The following is a 20,581-nucleotide window of genomic DNA, read 5'->3' on the forward strand; positions in this document are numbered from 1 at the left end:
ATCTAAAAGAACTTCAGGGTTTTCCCCTGAATCATCACCTAGACTATAAGATTTCTTGCCCTTCAAATCCCTTTCCTGACAGTAGATCAAGTTTATGGTCAGACAGTTTCTTTTTTTCTTTTTTTTTTTTTTTTCCTTTTGTTTTGAGTTTTTAAGTACTGCGTACTAATAAATGCAGTTTTTCAATAAGTGATGACATTTTTACCATTATTGTAAACTTAATGAAATTTTGCCATAATAGCACACATTTCAGGAAAAAAATCTCTCCTGTCATTCATCCCAAAATGTTGTTTTCAAAAAGTGTACAAGGGGTCATTTGAAGTATCGTTTTAAAGAAAAGGCATTTTCCAAGTTGGACAGAGAATTAAAAAAGAAAAATAAAAATCTTTAAAATATGAAAATCTGCTTTGTTGCACTGTTTCAAGCAAGCCATGCAAGTGCAATGTTATATTTGACTTTTTGGCTACTGACAGGATAATCTAGTAGATGAAGCATCTCAGTGAATTATAGCACTATACTGAGTTTTCTTCCAGAAAGTCAGAAAGATCAAATGATGTTTGTAGCCACTGAGATTGAGGGATTCCATTAGACATTGCCTCTCCCTCCCCTCTTTCTAATAAGATGGAAGCTTTTTTGAAAATATGTGACAAATGACTACTCACAGCAGAAATAAATCACACACCACAGAGTACAGCATTATTAATAGTGCAATAATAGTAATAACTTACTGTGATAGCAAAGAAGTACTATTAGGAGGGACATGGTAGCTAATAGCATTTCCTCTAACAGGAACTAAGGGACAAACCTTCCTTCAGTACCTTATAAATAAGAGGAAGATTAAAGAAGCCTGTGTGGCCAGTCACACACCTCAAAAACAGCCTTCACTAAAAGTAGCTTGGATTTCATCAAGGGTGCAGCTGTTGAGAAGTGGTGAAGAATCCATATCAGAGATTTTTAGCATGTTTTAAAGGTTTGAACCAAAATATCCGAGGTATTCTCTGGCTTGTATGGATGTAAAAGAAAAAAAAAAACAACACCTTTTATCACAAAAAGTAAATAAATGCAAACTTTCGATATTCATGTATTGATTTTGTTTTCCTGTAGCTTTTTACAGAAGAACAGATTTTTAAAAAAATTAATGATTATAATTAATGAATTAATTAAGTTAATGGATGAAAATATTAATTTCCTTCATGACTGAATTTTGCAAACAAAATTTGTAAACAACTACAGCTAAAGGAAAAAAAAAGGCAGTAAACTCCACAGTTACATATTCCAACACAGACCTGGGTGAACTGAGATCACATATGCAAGTATGTTTGGAGATGTGTATATATAAAATACTTACGAATAAAGCTCTGTTGGTAATGGCATTTAACTTACTAAATAAAAGCCAGAATAGAGATACTGAAAGAATCATCATGGAAATCTCCACACTAGAGTTTCTGCTCTCACACTATTATTATATCCAGAATACAGAAGTATTTCTGGAACTGCTGTACATCAGTGAATGACAGTAAAGGCCAAAACTAATCTACCAACCTCTTTTTCAAGCAAAAGAAGTTAACGGGTACCCTCATTCTCCAGAAAAAAATAAGTCTTAGCAAAGTTGAAAAAACGGATGCCGATAGGTATGTTATAAATGAGTTTATTATCTGTGAGAACAATGAATTAACACTACTCAAAGGAAAAGGGGAATTAGGCAGATATTAGGCAAACCTTCCAAGCCCAGCCAGCTAAAGCAGCTTTCTCAGCTCATGAGCAGTGACTGGCAGTCATGATATACTCAACTTGATTCGAGTATAATCAAGTCCCAGAACTGAGAGAAAAATAAAACTTCCATTGCAGTTTCTCATGTGTGATATACAAGAGACAACTGTTCAGACACCAAAATGACCTTTAGAATATACACATGTGCCAGCTGAAGTGGAGAAACCACAGTTCCTGACAACAAAGGAAACTCACAAACATTTTAAATTGTGGCCCTTTATGCTTCTGTAATGCTCCCTGTGTGTATGTGCGAGTGCTGGTTTGCACAGGTTCCTACATATTCATGAACAAGGCCCTTTTGTTGTGCAAATTCCAGCCTTTGCATTTTGATTACTTCCTTCTATATTTGTACAGTACACAGCCACAGCACAGAGGACATTTCAAACCTCCTCCTCAATCAATGATACTACATTCATAAGCTTTGGAGAAAAGGAGGATTTCTTTGTGTTTAAGCATTCTTACTGGCTAGATGGTTTTCTGTAAAAAAAACATGGCCTTCTAGATTGGCCTTTGTGGCATGTTTAACACTCTCCTACTGTCTGTATAGATAACTAGGTGCCCACTTTCAGGATTTTTAATCAGCTCATGCAAATAGGCTTGGTGGGGGAGAAATGCAACAGTATCTAACTGCTAAAATAGACACCCTGGCACTTATTGTAAATGGTATCTCTATAAAATAAAAAGAGCATTATGAAATTTATTATCATTTTATATATGAGTTTCTGAGTTTTGTTGTTGACTTTTTTAAAGGCGACTTTTTTTTTTTTTTTTTTTTTTTGTAATGTTACTTTTGAATTCTGAGATGTTTCAGTCCTCCTGTATTTTGAAGTAGAAGGTTAAATGTTATTATGACTCTTGGAGAATAAAGGACCTGCTGCCGGGGCAATTCAAGTTATTCAGAACTGCCATATGAGACTAATTATTGCTACTGCTCACTGTGGAATTCAAAGGTTAAAATGTAGAGTTGAAACAATAAGTGAGTCCTTATGTGATTAAGAATGTATTAATTATTTTGTCTGCTTCTTCTCTGCTCACATATTAGACAGAAATAACCTTGTTAGTCATATTTATCATCAGGAATATTAATCTAACAATGTCTGTTTACAGCAGAGCACATATATGAAAAAGGGACAATCAGAATAGAGTAAATAAATATCAAATCTTCTGGGCTCAAGCATGGATGTAGAGCCATCTGAAAGTAAAATGGTGCTTGGTCTCAAAATATTTTAAAAGAAGTCCTATTTTCATTATGACATACAACCATGTTGTGAAGGGAGAAGACAAACCGTTCATTTCAACAGAATAGCACAGTTTATGTTATCTCAGGATCATCCGAAGGAACATAACTTGTTATCTGCTAAAACATTAGGCAAACACAACACAATTCTTAGCTATTTCATTAAAAAGCTTTGTAACATTTGAATTATACCATTTACATTGGATATCTAGTGATCAGCTGAAAACTCATGCTGTGCCTTCTGGGTTGTAAATATGCAAATATGAGCCCCTTGTATAAATACCACAGAGATGATGGCTTTCCTTCTGAGCTGTATGTCTATTGTGTTAACTGGACAGACATTAGGTGACTCTTTTTCAAATTACATATGATTCATTCCGTACAAATTCATAAGTAAATTTACTGGTTAGGCAATGCCAAATTAATGAATTATTGATGTACTCATTTATATTAATTGAGAATTTATAAATTTGTTCATTACTATGCTACACAACTTCAGCTATTGAGCTTGCTGCTGTGTCTTAGGAGTCACTGAGTTCTCAATCTATTTGTGATAAAATTACAGTTTAGTAGAGATAACTTTATTCTTCCAATAACTTGGGTTTTTTTGAGATGTGATTGTTTTTATCATCAAAATTAGAGCTGTTACAGTGAAGTGGAATGACTCAGGCATTTTTTGTCAATTGGAGAAAGTCTTTTGTAGGTGTGTATGTCATGGCTGTATTTGTCAAACAGGGACTAGAAAATAGCAGAACACTTTAGAAGGCACATTGGACTTTTAGGATAAAGAAACTTGTATATAATCCCTTCTTCTCTCTGTTTGCCATACTCAGCTATACTGTGGAGAATTTAATTGTGTGCGAGTTTCAGTGGAAGACACTCTGACTTAACAACACTGGGCCAGTCTGAGAGGAGCTTTGGCAGAGAGAAAATGCAATAAGTTTCCACTAGTAAAAGAGTTCTTCGATTAGGTACCATGATCAACACCAGAGTAAAAGTCCTGCAGATGAGTTAAAGACAGAGCTCCTTCTTAAGTAGGATTTAAGTGAAACAAATAACTAGCACAGAAGTTATTCCAGGTCAAGAATTTGGCAGAAGGTAAATTAAGAGCTGGAATGAAATTGGAAGGGAAAAAAGTAGGAAAAGGACTACAACATATTACAGTATAACTTTGGCACTGCTAAATATCAGGAACTAACTAAACCTTTTCAATAGACAAAATGACACTTTTCCAAAAATTAGAGCTATGTGATTCCTGAAGAAGCAAGGGGATGACACATATAAGAGATTCCCATTTATTTTTTAAAGTTATTTTCAGAATTTAGCAATACGTATCACTTGGGGAAAGAATATAAGAAAAAAGGGAAGAGGTAGTGAGAAAACAAACAAGACAAAACCACAGAAAATTAATATAATGGGTTATTAGGCTTTTTAAAAAATATTATCAAGGTGTAAAAGATGAAAAAGATCCTAACAAGCTTAAATAGTACGTGTGTGACACTGAGAACTCTGAGCTAATATTATGTGAAATGACAAATCTATTTATTGCAGCTGCAGGAATGCTCATACTACTGCCCAACCCAAAATGACTTACAAACTCTATGACAAGTGTATGATTTATAATGATGAGCTTATGATTTATAATGATCATATATAATGATCTAGAATATATGATTTATAATTGTATAATCAACATATGATAATATACTGTTTAGATAATCCACCGACAATCAGGGATTGGATGCTTCCTTTCAGGGAGGTATAGACCTGGGTTGATATACACATTGGTGTATGAAGTCCCATAACAAGTGTCTCATGAGCATGTAAGGGGCCTCTCCTCATAAGGGAAAAAGAGGACCTTTCCTATAACTTAAATTTAAGGGCTAATTGACTAATACATTTTTCATTAACACTAAAAATCGCCACAGAGGACTGACAGACAAATTAAAGATTTCAGTCAGATGTAGTGCCTGAAGCAAACACTGAACTTTCTGCTTCAGATAACTCCAGCATCTGTGTATCTACCAATATGTCAGTCTTGGGTCACATACAGGGAAAAAAAACCCTGAAAAATTCTCATGTCACTACTCTGAAATTCTTGGGCTCAATACTTTTGACAATGAAAGAAACAGATTCCAGATCTTAAAGTGACAGAATACCACACTTCATTAGAATTTCTCTGATGAAGAAAAAGAAAAATCAAAGACAAACAAAGAAGGAATAGTTTAATGTAGTTCAATGGGTCTCTCTGAATGCGCAGTGTGAATAAACTTGGAAATATTTGAAGTAATTTGAATTTTAACATCTTGTCTATGAAACAGAAGAAAATATATTTCAGAAAAAGGATTGTGTCATGAATATGTGGGTCCTTCTGTTCTCAAAACTGCAAGAACATATCTACTGCCTCCACCTCTCCTTGGCTGGAAACTAAACAGCCTATCCCCTCACTGATTTTTCTCACTGCGTTTCACTTGACGTCAGCACGAATTTGGTTTTTTTCTTTTTTTTTTTTTTTTGATACTTCTGGCCAGCACTTAATTCACTTGACCAGAAAGATTCCATACGTAGAAAATATTGTTTAATGTAAAAGGCAGAACTGCAGAAAACCATAAGAAAGAACATTTCAAAAGGAACAAAGAGTCCGTATGTGTTTATTTTTTTCAGTGACTCCCCCTAAGAGATGAAAAACATTTCTGAATTCTTAGGACCCTCCTCCTATGCTCCCAAAAAGGTACCTCAGCCAGCTTGTTTTGCTAAAAGAAAAGTTTGGACAACTGCCTTTTGCAGTTTCCAGGGACTGAATTGTGAACATTGCTTATGACCTTTGTTATGGATTGCCTGGTTTACAACATCAGCAAAATGAATCCTGTAACTTTGGCAGGAGTCTGAAAAATGTCTTCACACCTGATCTGGCTACGAGATATTTCACCTGTACCTGTTTTACTGCTTTTCTGGTATGTTTCTTCGATTGCATGTAATTAATGCAATCCAGTGCAAATTTACAGTACCTTCATCTGGACAGTTAGATAGGCAGTTCTGTTAGGACGACGTTTGCCATTTCGGGGTCTTAAAATCAGACACTCAGGGACTAATGCCCACACACATGGAACAGCAGCTCCAAAAGTCTGAAGATAAATAAATGCACTTGTGCAGATCAACTGCATTCCTAGGCACAATGTCTCCAATACATCCAATACCCAAAATAATGAGAGTGAAGTGTCTGAATACATTATCAATGTCCACGAATTATGGATATCTTGTTGACTCACTGATGATTCAACATTAAAACTCCCCAAACCAATGTGAAGCTGGTCAGGTGTAAAGCCTAGCTCTTGGAAAAATAAATGCTAGGCTTCTGCCTCAGGTGTTCTAAATTACTGTGGGATACATTCACCGTGTTAGATGCACAGTATTAATCAGCACAAAGCTATTGTAGTGGCTAATGGAGTTGTGAATTACTGTTTTCTGATCAATGGATAGATTGCATGGGATTAGCCCTAATCAGGTGCTTTAAATAATGAGTATCTCTCCATCCACAGCCACACAAAACTGTGCATCCCACAAATCTCAGAAGAGATTGGACAGGAAAGAACACAAATTAAGTAAATCACTGTGCAAGAAATATTTACTTTCATTTGTTCACCAAATAATGAAAAGTAAGGATGGGTCTAACTTCATAAGTACTGCAGAGATACATGTTTACAAACTCCAATTCTGTGCAAAACTAAATAGAAAAATCAGGCAGTTTAAAGGAATCTGTGTTCATTCCTCCTGTATTTTAGACATCCTCCCAATTGTGTAGGTATTGCATTTCATTAGACAAGTGAACAGTTTAGTTTTATACATCTGAGTCCACATTCATTTAAATGCAAAACAATATATTTAGTAAAAGAGAAATTTAATTGCCTGAAAGCTTAATTTTGATCCATTTATTTATCATAGTATCTCTGTGAATATGTCCATTTATTTTAATGGAGGGGATTTATTTTCTGAAACAAAGTAATGCCAAAACTGAGGATGGATAATAAATACATAAAACTATTCTCTTAATGTTCATGCAAACCACATATGTATATATTTATAGGTGCTAAAACACAGTAAAAAATACAAACCTCTTTAAAAATACCCTTTAAAACAATTGTCTACATTTAATATTTAAGCCTTAGGGAAAAATTAAAGCAACAACAGTTTTACTGCATAGCATTTTCATAATACATGAATGAGTACTTCACTTCCGATAAGACAGCATGCATCAGGAATTTAGTGTATAAGGTACTGGCAGATCAACGGACAAAGCAAACAATGTCCAGAAAGATGAAAAAGATGCTGATTAAAAAAAACAAAACACCCAAACGAATCAATAACAGATTTTAAAATGAGCATTAGTGTTGCCCTATATAGACTTCAGATGTTATCAAAGATACTGACTTCTCTCTAGTCCTATTTTATTGCCTCTATATTTTTCTGCCAATCTAAATCTAGTCTTTGTGCATTTCCAAATCAGACAGATAAAGCAATCCCAAGCAGGCAAAAGGGAGGAATCAGATCAAAGACAATAAAGCATGACACATAAAGGCAGAGCTAGCTCGTAACAATAAAACGCAGGAAAACAATTCACTTTTTATCAGGTTGCACGGTCCATGCGTTGTAGGGGAAGATGATATTCAGATACTAACATGCAATTAAAATACTGCAGGAGGCCTGAAAAATCAGAGGTAAACCTCACATTTTACTTGAACATATACAATCACTATACATAATTGATTAATACTGATATGCCATAGATTAAAACAAAACAGTACAAAACCAATTATCTTATTAAAAAAGAAATCGCTATGATATAGAACGACTTTTTAATAATTAAAATCTGTAGAGAGTTACATACATTTTGAGACATATAAGAAATCAACTTTAAGTGATTAATCTGAATTAGTTTTAACAGCTAAATTTCAGTTAATGACAATTTCAATTTCCAAAGATAGTTTCCTTCAGAATCAGTTAAAAGAAATGGGTCTGCTCACAGACAGATATGCTACTCTGAATAGGCAAACATTAGTTGGTCATTATCTTTTTACTCAAATGTAACTCCTTCTCCTTTAATAAAATGCATACTTGCTAATACAGTTTTAGCCAAAGAGTCAGATGAGTGGGATATTCACAAAGAATGAGCTTAAGCTAAATCCTAGTTTTTTTTTTTTTCTTTATTTATTTGCTTGCTTGTTTGATTTTCCCCAGAATAGTATGGTGGTTTTCAGGCACTGGTTTTGGCATTTTGTCAATTTTCTAGTATTGCATAGCTATACTTCTTGAACTAATTTCACATGAGGTATTTTGAGGCCTAGGGGAAGTAACAATTTATCAAATTATTCTTCCTAAAATTGTATATTTGAATAAGGCCCACAGCTTAATCATTGAAGTTAAATTGAAACATGGATCAGGCATTACTAATTTTTAGTTAGAAAATATTATATAAAAAAGATAATGATGTCTTCACGATTGTTAATTATGAAGTCATCACAGAAAAGTGACATCAGTCTGGATATACAAAGTTATGAGCTAAATGAAAATTCCCACTTGTAACAAACGGAAAAGAAATTTTGGTCATAACCACCTTAGGCTCTAGGGTCCATTTGATCCATGTTTTTGTGATCACCAGCTGTACTTTTGTGAATATTTGTTAATTATATTGAATAAGTAAGTACACATCAAAAAGTGTAAAAGGATTTTTAACAAGACAGTGTGGCTAACCCGAGAATGTAGAGACACCTGCAATTTTCTGGATTGCTTCAGAAAATTCAGGCTCTGCATTAGGGAATATGAAAAACTTAGAAAAGTCCAGAACCATAAAATATAAGATGAAACATCTCCAAAGACAGAGATAAATGCAGAGTTATTTCTGCACGGAAACACAGAAAAGGCATTGGACTTCACAGTAAGACACAAAATGCATTAAAAAGATGTGAAATGGAGGCAAAACAGAGCTCCACCGACATTTAAAAGTGATCTGAGGATGGAAATGGAAATGAGGATTAAAACTGCAGGCAGAAAAAAAGAGCTAGCCTTATTATGAGTTCAAAATGTTCTCTGTACTCCTGCTTGCAATTATACTCTAGGGTGGCAATCAGTCATCAGGAACATCCAAAAAGAGTAATATCTACTATAACGGAAGTTATTCCATTCATATTGTGTGATAAGCCTTTTTCCGTGATCCAGAATTAATTTATTCTATGTCAAAAGTACTCAAATTATACCACACTAGTATTTAAGGACAGTGAGACTCATAAACCTTAAGAATGACAATTCAACTGCAGTTAAATAAGTCAGAGGAAGATTAAGCTCAATTTAAGTATAAGATATATTAATGTTTATTTCAAACACTGAGTTGAATATATTGAAAAGTAATATTCAACAAATGAAAGTCTGTGGAGAAGCCATGTATACCATATTTTTTTACAATGAGAGGCTAATCTAACTTATCAGACTGCTGCTCAAAAATCACTGCATATTTCTTCTTCTTGCTGCTTTTCCTTAGCTCTTACCTTCCAGACTCAAATGTGAACCACGTTGAGTCACGCCCGTATCTCCTCAAAGAGCTCAGAGGCCACATGACCAGCTTGACCTTCGCATTGTGGATGTCCCAGAGATAGATGTTTTCATGTGTGATCTGCATTGTACATTCTCCATAGATATCTAAATTTGGTGTAGGCATAAGATATACATTGAATCGTTCTGGAAAAAAAACCAAACAAACAACAACATAACAAAACAAAATAAGGCATCACCAGTCAAAGAAAAAAATTTTATACTGGCAAAAAAACCACCATCACCACCACCACCACCGCCTGTCTTTAGTTACTAATGGATCAGAAATAAAGGCCAAATTTCTAGCCCTGAACAGAGGTGAAGATCCACTGATGTTGAATAAGCCATGCTAGTGTACATGAAAGGAGTGAGTTAACGGTTAGACTCAGTAATCTTAAAGGTCTTTTCCAACCAAAATAATTTTATGATTCTATAAGAGGAGAATCTTAATTTCATTTTCATTATAAATAATGCAGCAGATTGAAACATCTTTCACAGATGATCTGCATAGTCTTCTTTGACATATGTCCCCAGCAACTTAACTAAAGTCCTTTATTCTCACATTAAGGTCCATGACTCTTTGCAAATCAAAATTCACAATGACTTGAACACTGATAGAGGCTCCTCTGCCAAAGAAAAGAACTACATGTACCTTGGCAAAACATGTATGTATAACCATTGCCCCTTAGAAAAATTGTCCTTGAAACTGCAAAGCCAGATTTACTTATTGAAGCTTGTTAAAAATTATGTTCTTTGTGTTCAGTTTCTATTTATTTGCCAAACTCATTATTATTTGTCAAATTAATCACAGTTTTAATCATCTATTGCTCTCTTGAAAAATCCAGTTCAGCACAATATATTATTATTGTCATGACATCAATTACTATCAGCTGCACTTCCACGGCAGAGTGATCTCATTGCAGTAAGAGGTCAAGGGCATTAACAATTTTTTGAAGTGTCTGAATTGCATGTGATTTAATAAGCAATACAAAACCACCCTTAAAAAAAAAAAACCAAAACCAACAAAAAAGACAAACAAAACCCCCAAACCAAACCAAACCAAAACAACAACAAAACCCAAAACAAAACAAAAACACACACCCCAGCATGATATAAAACACCATTAACTCATACGGAAGGAAGTAAACCACAGTAACAACAAGAGAATTTTAAATAAAAAAGTATTTTTCTTTGAAGAATAACTAATGTTTCTATGAGCTGCTTCTACAGAGAATAAAAAGCTGTTAAATTTCAGGTTGTACAGCTGGAAGTGCTAGCCTATATTTTAAATCCAAAGGTACTGAAATCTTAGTGCTTAATAGCATAATATGGGAGAGTGTGGCTGATTGACAACTTCCTCTCACAATTTCCGTTCATGTTTGAAATACAATAGAAATGCAAAATAGCAATGCTACTGCACTGAAGAGTGTTGACAAAAAAAGGTAAGAATGATTTAAAGTATAAGCACAATCAATATTCATTCAATAAACAGTACTGGGAAAATGTACTTTAAAGGGACATCTGACAGGAAAATTGTCTCCAGCAGCTTAATAAATGAATGACAGTTTGGTGTGAAACATTTTCAATCCACCATTTGTACTGATATTTTTTATGGCGTCCTCATAAAAATTAGGAAGGAATTTAAACTTATCAGAAGATGAATGAAGTGAGATAAATTTATCAAAACAGTCAAAATTAAATACAGCTTCTCAATATGCTTGTCATTCAGTATCACATACATTACATCTCCTTTTTAAAAATATTTGATATTTATTTTTTCTGACAAATCAGTGAAAATATTGGAAATAAATGACAATAGAAAATATGTTAGAAATCTGTGAGTATATGTGTGTGTGTGTCAATAAAGTAGCAAAAGTTTGACTGAGGAATTAATGGAAGCAGGGAACTGCTGGGTGAGCAGTTAGAATTGCCATCCTGCATAGCTATAAGTAATCTTGTCATCCCCAATGTTATTCTGTTTCAGTCAATTTAATTTTGTCCTATTAATGACTCCCCAATTGATTCATTCAGTCTCAGAGCCATTCAACCTCTTCTGCCAGGCTCTGGTTCTCATTAATCACACTAATGGGTTAGCCCTAAAAGTTTCATTTTATGCTAAGGTCCCCAGTGTGAATTTCCTAATGTTTTGCAAAACTCTTCTGACACACAGCACAAATAGATTAGCAGGTGCTGCTGAGATCACTGCAAATTTCCCTTAAGTCTCAGAGGAGTGAGTTGGACACAGGACTAACCTAATGCCTGCTGTAGTAAATGGAAAGACTTACATGGGAGTATGGGTCTATGACTGCATTGGGAAGGGAATGATGGTGAACGAGACAACTTACATTTTGCAATGGGATTATATTTACATATATATATGTATATGCCCTTTTTCATTGTCCATATGTCACTGTGATGGTTATGCAAAAATGCCTATGCAGGTGTGCTTTTATCATATATTAGACTCCAGTTTTGCATTGCCAAGCTGTTATTTCCTGTAACTACCTCCTCTATTTGAAAGAAAGACACAGGTGACCGACATACTGGCTGGTTCCCTCAGCCTCTCTTTTACATTACATGAAATCACACAATGTGTTTACAGGGGAATGGGGCTACTATATGAGAATGGAAATCTTTCCCTTTCCTTGTCTTCACTAACAGAGTGTCTCAGACAGCAGATAAAAGGTGCAATTATTTTCTGAAGTAAACCTCAAACTGTTGAATTGAAGGCACAAAATATTTCAACCTGTTTTAGAAGTTACCAGGATACTTGTGAAATGCTCAACTTCTCTGAAGTGTTCAAGGATATTATTGCATGAAGGGTATTCAGGACACAACATATCCTCAAACTGTCAGGAAACATTTGCTGACTTTGCATGGAGAGGTTGGTGTCTAAGGTGAGGTGTCACGGATTAAAGAAAGTATGTCTGATTAAACTGAACATCAGCTGCAGGACAAAATGTAGCACCCTTGGAACTTACTCAAATTGGCAAGAAAAACAAGTGTACAAACATATGCCCTGGGGAGGACTAAAGATGGATATATTTGCTTTTGAAACAATAACTTGTGAATACTTTTGAGTAGTGGGAGGGAAATCGAGGACGTAGAAAGGTGTGGATACCATAAATTTTATGAATTAAAAAGCAGGGTCCAATTTTTCCATTTTAGAAAATATTTGAACAGGTGTCTGTAATGGCAATACGATAATTCAGTTTTTAGAGTCAAGATTTTGCCCTAAACTCATCCAGGCAAGAACAAACATTCATAGCTTAGATTTGGGAATCCCAGCTGAATTCTGTCACCAGATCTGAATCACATTGAATAAGATATTTAGCTTCTCTGTGGGTCAGTCACCATTTGCATATGAGTGGGAAGAGATAATAGCAGTTCACTGGGTAGTAAGATTAAGTAAATAGAAGTTAATGAGGAAACCGGAAAATAGGAATATGTAAGAAACCAAACATGTAGATGCTATCCTATTCAACAAGAGCAGGCTGAAACTGAGCAGGTGCAACTCCTCAGCACTCAGCATCACTATCCTCCTCCCTCCTTTAAAACTGGTGAGAGCAAAATTCAGGGAGTGGAGGAGCCAGGATGAGAAAAAAATGCTGATATATTGCAACGCTTATTATTCCACTCTTTTCAATGTAGCTGCTCTTTCCCACTTCCTTGAATAAGCAGAGAAATGCTTCATCATACACTTCATGCATGTAAAGGTGTTCAGCATTTGGGCTTTGGCAAGAATACCACCTTTAATAACTTCTTTGCAGAGCATGGGAGTTTAAGAGTCTTTGTTAAAATGAGCATATTGACTGAGACAGAGACTTGGCAGCAACTCTGAAATGCTCTCAGTCTTCCAGATCGAAGTCCAGCTGTACTAGGGAGGCAAAACCACTGTGAGGCCCAGTGATCCTGGTTCTGGCCATTTCATCTCTGGATTCCTTGTCTAAATCATCCCAGTTGGAAAACTGAGCAAATAACGTTGCAGTCTTGAAATCTGGATGCTTTGTTTCATTTCAGCTTTAATACAAAGGAAAAACGACTTATGGAAGGAAGCAGCCAGGTTGGTGGGAACTATATAAGAGGAGGATTTAAAAGCTAACATTCAGTTTCTAGCTGGAAGAAATTCCCTCTACTTCTATGTGACTTCTGCTGCTGACACTCTTTAGTTAATTTTCACATGGAAAGATGGCTCTAAGTCTTGAAGACAGAGCATCTTGTATGCATTCATATGTCAGGTCTATTAAAACAATTCCTTCCTGCTTTACACAGTGAGGAACCAGGACTTCAGAATTAATTTTATCCCTTTGCTTATAATTATTCTGCTTTGCTTCTGTGTGTGGAAATGTTTATTAACATCTCAATTAAAATATAAAGGATACCATGAATAAATTAAATTGTTTCACTGATAAGTAGGAACATAGAGAAGATCTGAAAACTAACTGGATTAATCAGTTATTAAAACTGTTAACACATTTCTTTACTAATAAAGCTGTCTATGTTGGGTTTATTTTATTTTATAGATATATTTTTTTTAAACAAGGTATAAAAATGAATTAAGGATAACAGAAAATGAATATGTAGTGAATCACAAACAGGGATTCTACAGACCCTAGAAAATGCCCTAAAACAAGTCAGCTCTGTGAACATAATTACAAAGTCTCTGTGCTTTGGCTGTAGTTTGTAATCTCAATATGTAGCACTAAGAAATAAGTCATAACCCTCTTCTGAGGATTCAAGGACATTGTTCGCTATGAAAAGCTACATTTTTACTAACAGAAATTTACAAATGTCCTGCAATTAAACCCAGGAAGCAAGACAGTTGCACTCTGGAATCTTTTAAAATAAATAATAAAGGTAAAACAAATGTTATGAAAAAGAGGAAAAACTTTACAAAGGAAGTAATTTTATGATATATTACTTTAAATATTAGGCAAGGAGTAAAATTAAAAAATTAATTACCTTTCAAACTTTTCCAGACTCTTAAAATCAAAATTAGCTTTATAATGCATTTAAAAAAAAAAGTGCCAAGGCAGCATTTAACACATAATAGAAAAGCACAATATTGACATCCCAGGCATGAAATGCAACAATACATGAGTCGCAGAAGCAAAGAATGGAATGGGCCTCTTCTTTAGGTTAATAATTTGCATTTTTGCATTTGCCTATTTTCTTCACTGCTTACACCAGTGTTACAAATAAAATTCAGTAGAATGTGATTCGGAGCAAGTGTTCAGTTATTTTAGTGTTATTATGTAGTATTCATAATAGATATGAATAGAGTCTTCACCAAAGTAAAGCACCTGCTCTTAAAGGGTGCATTTAGTAGCACTGTCTACACATAACTATTTTCTAACCAATGTTTTCTTGTATATTCTGGTTTCTTTTTCACAGTAAACATGGTCTCTCCATTTGGATTGCTTCTTTCAAATTACTTTTATAGAGAATGAAAATACAGTGACATACTGGAAAAAGGGATGTTTTTTAAAAAAAAAAAAAAAATCATGAGCACGGACAAATGCGTTGAGAGCTGGAAAGGCAGTCTCCAGTTCTTCTAAATGAAGACAGCACTCTATAGTCACGATTTCCCTAGCAGCAGATTGAAAACCTAAGGAATACTGAACACGTGTGCAATTATCACATGATGTTGCTCAGAAGACTACTTGTCAACAGTGTTATCAGATCCAACTGAGTTCAGGTTTTCTTTCCTGTAGTTATAATTGTGTATTATTATTCGTCTTATCATTGTCTATACAGCTTCACTGTCATTATACCAAATTGTTATCTGAACAGGATCATGTAGTCTTTATGGCTTTTTATTTAATACTATATTTCCATTCTTTATCAAATAATCCAAGTGAACATTCATTAACAGTAAGACTGTGTTTGGTATGAAAAGAAACAGAATCAGAGTTGCTGCTATAGGGCTGAGGAACACAAACAAATCGCTTAGATGCAGGAGAGAGAAGGTAAAATGGTTGGAGAGCAACAGAAGCTTCATTTCAAATCTCATTTTTATTGGAATCTGTGTATCATTGCAAACCAAACAGCCATTAGTTGTGAGCCTTAAATATAAAAAGAAAACCACCTAAGGGTCATTTTCTGCGGTGGAGTTTACATAGTAACATTTGCAATAATACTTCTTGAAAGTAATAACAGATCAAATCCAGTAAGAAGCTTTCTGTTGCTGATGTGCTTTGCACATAATTGCTTAGATGTTTACTCTTTTCTCCCCACGACTCTCAATAGCCAGAGGTCTCTGCTGTAAGCAGGCAGATCTATAGTTTGGCTCTTTTAGCTATTACCAACTGCAGAATTGCTTGGTGCTGGAGGGTCAAGCAACAGCACAACCACAATAAAACAGATTTCACTAGCACTTACTGAACAATTCAGAAATATAAAAGAACAGCCCTTTTAGATTGCTGCACTACCATCAATTTTTGTCCACATGTGACAGAAATGCCTGATGAATGTATGGCTTTTTAGCCATGACATTTGCACACCAAATACAAATTTTCCAGCCTTTGGAACAAACTGTTTTGTAAATCATATTGTTGCATTCCGTTACTCTCCGACCATTTTACCTACTCTCTACTTCAAATCTAAGGGATTTGTGTATCAGAGGGACCCTGCAGAGGGATCTGGACAAATTAGAGAACTGGACAATTACCAACTGCATGAAGTTTAACAAAGGCAAGTGCCAGATTTTGCACCTGAGACATGGCAATTCTGGCTGTACATACAGACTGGGGACCAAGATGCTGGAAAGCAGCTCTGCGGAGAGGGACCTGGGGATTCTGGTCAACGGCAAGCTGAAGATGAACCAACAGTGTGCCCTGGCGGCCAAGAGGGCCACCTGTGTCCTGGGGTGCATCAAGCACAGCATTGCCGGCTGGGCGAGGGAGGTGATTGTCTCGCTCCGCTCTGCACTGGTGCGGCCTCACCTGGAGCACTGTGTGCAGTTCTGGGCACCACACTATGAAGAGGATATAAAGCTACTGGAGAGTGTTCAGAAGAGGGTTACAGAGTTGAAGGGTTTAAGGGGGAAGCTGTATGAGGAACAGCTAAAGTCACTTGGTTTGTTCAGCCTGAAGAAGAGGAGACTGAGAGCTCACCATGGTCTATGGCTTCCTCACAAGGGAAGGAGGAGTGGCAGGCCCTGATCTCTTCTCTCTGGTGACCAATGAGAGAACCAGAGGGAATTGCAGGAAGATGTGCCAGGAGAGGTTTAGGTTGGACATTAGAATAAGGTTCTTCACTGAGAGAGTGGTGGAGCACTGGAACAGGCTCCCCAGGGAGGCAGTCATGGCCCCAAGCCTGACAGTGTTCAAGAAGAGACTGGACAATGCCCTCAGACACATAGTGTGAACTGTGGGGATGTCACATGCGGGGACAGGAATTGGGCTCGATGATCCTTGTGGGTCCCTTCCAACTCAGGACATTCTATGATTCTGTGTCACAGACATCATAATCAGATGTCCTCCTTTCTGAAATCAAAAGCTCATCTCAGGAGAACCACAAGAGTGAGAGTGGAGGGATAAACAGGCTCAGATGCAATAAAAAGAAATGTTAGACAAATCATAGAAAACATACATATTTTCCTTGCAAGTACTTTCTGAAATGTGAGTCATTTGGTATAAAAAAATACAAGTAGCAAGCAACAATGAGTTTTTATGGTTCCAGGGCATATACAATAACAATTAAGAAAATCATTACAAATGTTTCAAATTGAAGGTACTGACTATGGTGGTCATATACAGGGAGTAAACCAGAAACCTACACAATAGAAAACTTACTGTTTTTTTTCAAATGGAATGTACTGATCTCTTCTGTGAATAACCTTAGAAGTACATGAGAAACACCATGCAAACGTCCTATAAGGAACGGAATGGCCAAGTAGTTGGACAGATGAAGTACATAGCATATTAAAAGTATTATTGCTGGGAAAATGTAAAGCATCTCATGAGAAGAAAATTATTAGGCTAGTTCTTTTACAACCAAGGAAGTATCTCTACAAAGTTTAAACATTTCAGAAAATCTTTAGGGCAAAGTAACCACTTGAAAAAACACAGTGGAAGGAGATGTGATTAATGGTTAATACACCAGTTCTTTTGGGATGAATGGTATTACCGCCTGGTCATATCATAGATATACCAACTGTATAACACCATTATTCAATCGCTTTCAGCCCTTAAGATGAAAAAAAAAAGAAGAAAAAATATGTATCTAAAACTGCAAAACCACTGGCACTGTAGCCTTTATGACAAGGCAATCTGTGGTCTTGTCCATATACTAAGAAACATCTTTTGTTCAGTGACCTGAAAAAAGACTCTCAAATGGTCCAGGAAACAGAACCTGCCTGAAACTAGATGCTGAGGCTTTACAATTCCACTACTGGTTTTATAAACTATACTCTCACATCCCTGTTTCAATTAAATACTAATACATTGGCTAACTCAAGAGTAATTCTATGAAGTTGACATACCTGCAATGTTTTGAAATAATGACATTCAAAAGCACTATACCAGTGAACTGATATTATTTAACACAAAAATAACAAAATGACCTTGAGAGTGACACAGCTGCCATTTTCACAATGAGCAAGAGTGTAGACTTTTCATACTTATAGTCACTTTTCATGAGTTTCAAATTGGAAAATTAATTCTGACCTTTCAGTTTCAGGTCAACAAAAGCTTAGTAGACTTTTGAAAGGTTTTTGGGTACCTTTTGAACTATAGTTTTTGATATCATGCCTTTAAAAGCTACAATATTGGAAAAATGTGCAAGAAAATAAATTTAAAATTTGAATTTTTTATCAGAGGTCACCAAATGATTCCACCCTCCAATTAGTCACCTTTTCCATAAAACTGTAATGTGGGGAATGACACTGCCAAGTTTGCAGAATAAGATAACCAGCATAAACTGAAGTCGTGGTTCAACTCATTTTACTGAAAGAATCAGCTAAAGAAATCCAAGTGCAAATGCACGTTCCTACAGCACAGCTAAACAAACAAAATGCTAGATTTCATAGCAATAGTAAGAACCTTTGTACTCTCCCCTCCTTCCGAGTTGATTAAGACACCCACAACTAACCAGAATTTTCTTTGTTTCTGAGCAAGACAACTAAAGAGACAACTTTGAATTTCAAACGTACTTATTAAAATGCAAGGTTGTGCATTAAGGGGATGAGGGAAGAAAGCAGATAGGCATGAGAATTACTCGTCTGAGATATTGCAACTAATGATTTAGCAGAGCATGCTTGTCAAACATTGGATTATATTCAGCCACTTGGTTTAAAAGAACATGGCTAATGATACCCTCCATGCATTCTTATTCATGTGATTTTTACAGCAAATACATGCTTGCCTCTTTGTTTCCTTTCATTTATTTACTTAGAACAATAGATATGCTAATTATGTTCATATATGCTGGTTGGTATCACTGCAATTAATTTCTAGACTAAGGCAATCGAATGAAGACTTGTTTACACAACAGAACTAATCTATGTGTTCTGCAGGTCATAACTGGATCTTTTTCAAGAACAAGACAAATATAGTATTTGCCATCCAAGTCTGAAAGCTGCTGGACAGTACATGAATTCACTGCAGGAAAGCTTGAGGAATCTCAAGCTATTTTTCTGCTCACATCTGCTTTTGACAAGATTTATTTCCCTTTGCATTGAAGTTGTCTCTTCAGTAGTATGCATATGAGTTTTATATCTATAGCCTACAAACATACAGCAGATAAGATGCTCTGAACAGTGTCTGATCACTATAACTTTCCTACAACATTAGTAGTTCTCCCTTCTATATTTGCTAAGTAATCTGAGACTACAAATTAATTCCCATGTCTCAGAGCAGTCAAACAGCTTCACAAACGTTTGAACTTCTTTTAAATCATACTTGAACAATGTCTGGTTTTTGAACAAATTTTCTTAAATATTTCTGTATGTTTTATCTTATTAGGTTTGGAGATGTCTGGACTCTCCTATGAAATTAATGCACTGCAGTCAATATAGTGCAATCCAGTCTATAATTTAATTACGTAATTTTGTTTATAATGATAGTTGGCCTGATATTTCATAACCATTTAGGCATTTTGTTTTGTTACTTTGTTAAATGCTATCAGATTTTATACAAGCATCAAGACAGTAATAATCATTGAGTGCTGTAATTTAGGAAGGAATAAATGAGCACGTTGTGTGCTGCCCTCATGTTCATTAATACAAATTAAATGACACAATAATCACAGATTTTATTTTGTTATTGAGTATTTCAGCCACTAGCATCCTTCCTGTGGAAGTGTCTGATCTAAAATTCTGTTCCAAACAGCCTTTAGATGAAGACTTACAAGCTCAGGCTTAGTGCTGACTAGCATCTGTCATTGCCCTTCTCACCTGTATTTGACAACATTTAGGTGACCTTGACTCCATTATTCAAGGCAGGTATGAGTTTAAAGCAAATATGTGTTTTGCAGTCCAAAGTGGTGTTGATATGTTCATCACTGCCTTTTAACAATAGTGGCTGTTTTATTTCTGCACACAGAGGCCCTTGTTTCTGGAACCAGAAAGGTCATAATCATCATTTCATGTGACAGGAAAATGTGAATGCAATGAACACATGGACATATGGCATTGAATTTAATCATATCTGTTTGTAGAAAAAATAGGATTGAACCACAAAAACACATCCACATGTTTAGTTATTAATGAAGTGCTTCTAGCTAATAGTAAAAAGCATCACAAAAACAACCACAAGTAAAGATAACACAGGATATCACCTAAGAACTGACCTAGGAGCAATTGCAAAGTTACTTACCATTTTGTTCTCTCTGGACTCCAGCAGCAAGCAAATCTGGTTCCCCAAGACTTATATCATTGAGCCTGGTTCCTAGACACTCCATGCAAAGATGTTTGCACCATTCTTCTGCCTCTAGTTCTGGAAAAATATAAAAAAAATCAGAAGTGTCAACATTTTACTCAACTTTTTTGGG

At 35.5% G+C, this 20,581-nt stretch overlaps 1 protein-coding gene across 2 annotated transcripts in view; it reads right to left on the reverse strand.

Annotated features, from left to right (window-relative positions):
* Positions 1–20,581, reverse strand: part of DOK6 (docking protein 6) — a 257,151-nt gene that overhangs the window by 85,172 nt on the left and 151,398 nt on the right. For both annotated transcript variants that reach the window (XM_065053042.1, XM_065053043.1), the window contains exons 4-5: positions 20,407–20,526; positions 9,547–9,736 (exon numbers count right to left, since the gene is read on the reverse strand). In XM_065053042.1, coding sequence (XP_064909114.1) covers positions 9,547–9,736; positions 20,407–20,526 — 310 coding nt within the window. The remainder of the gene's footprint in view (positions 1–9,546; positions 9,737–20,406; positions 20,527–20,581) is intronic.

This window comes from Columba livia, chromosome 2 (genome assembly GCF_036013475.1).
Source record: "Columba livia isolate bColLiv1 breed racing homer chromosome 2, bColLiv1.pat.W.v2, whole genome shotgun sequence".
Lineage (NCBI taxonomy): Eukaryota > Metazoa > Chordata > Aves > Columbiformes > Columbidae > Columba > Columba livia.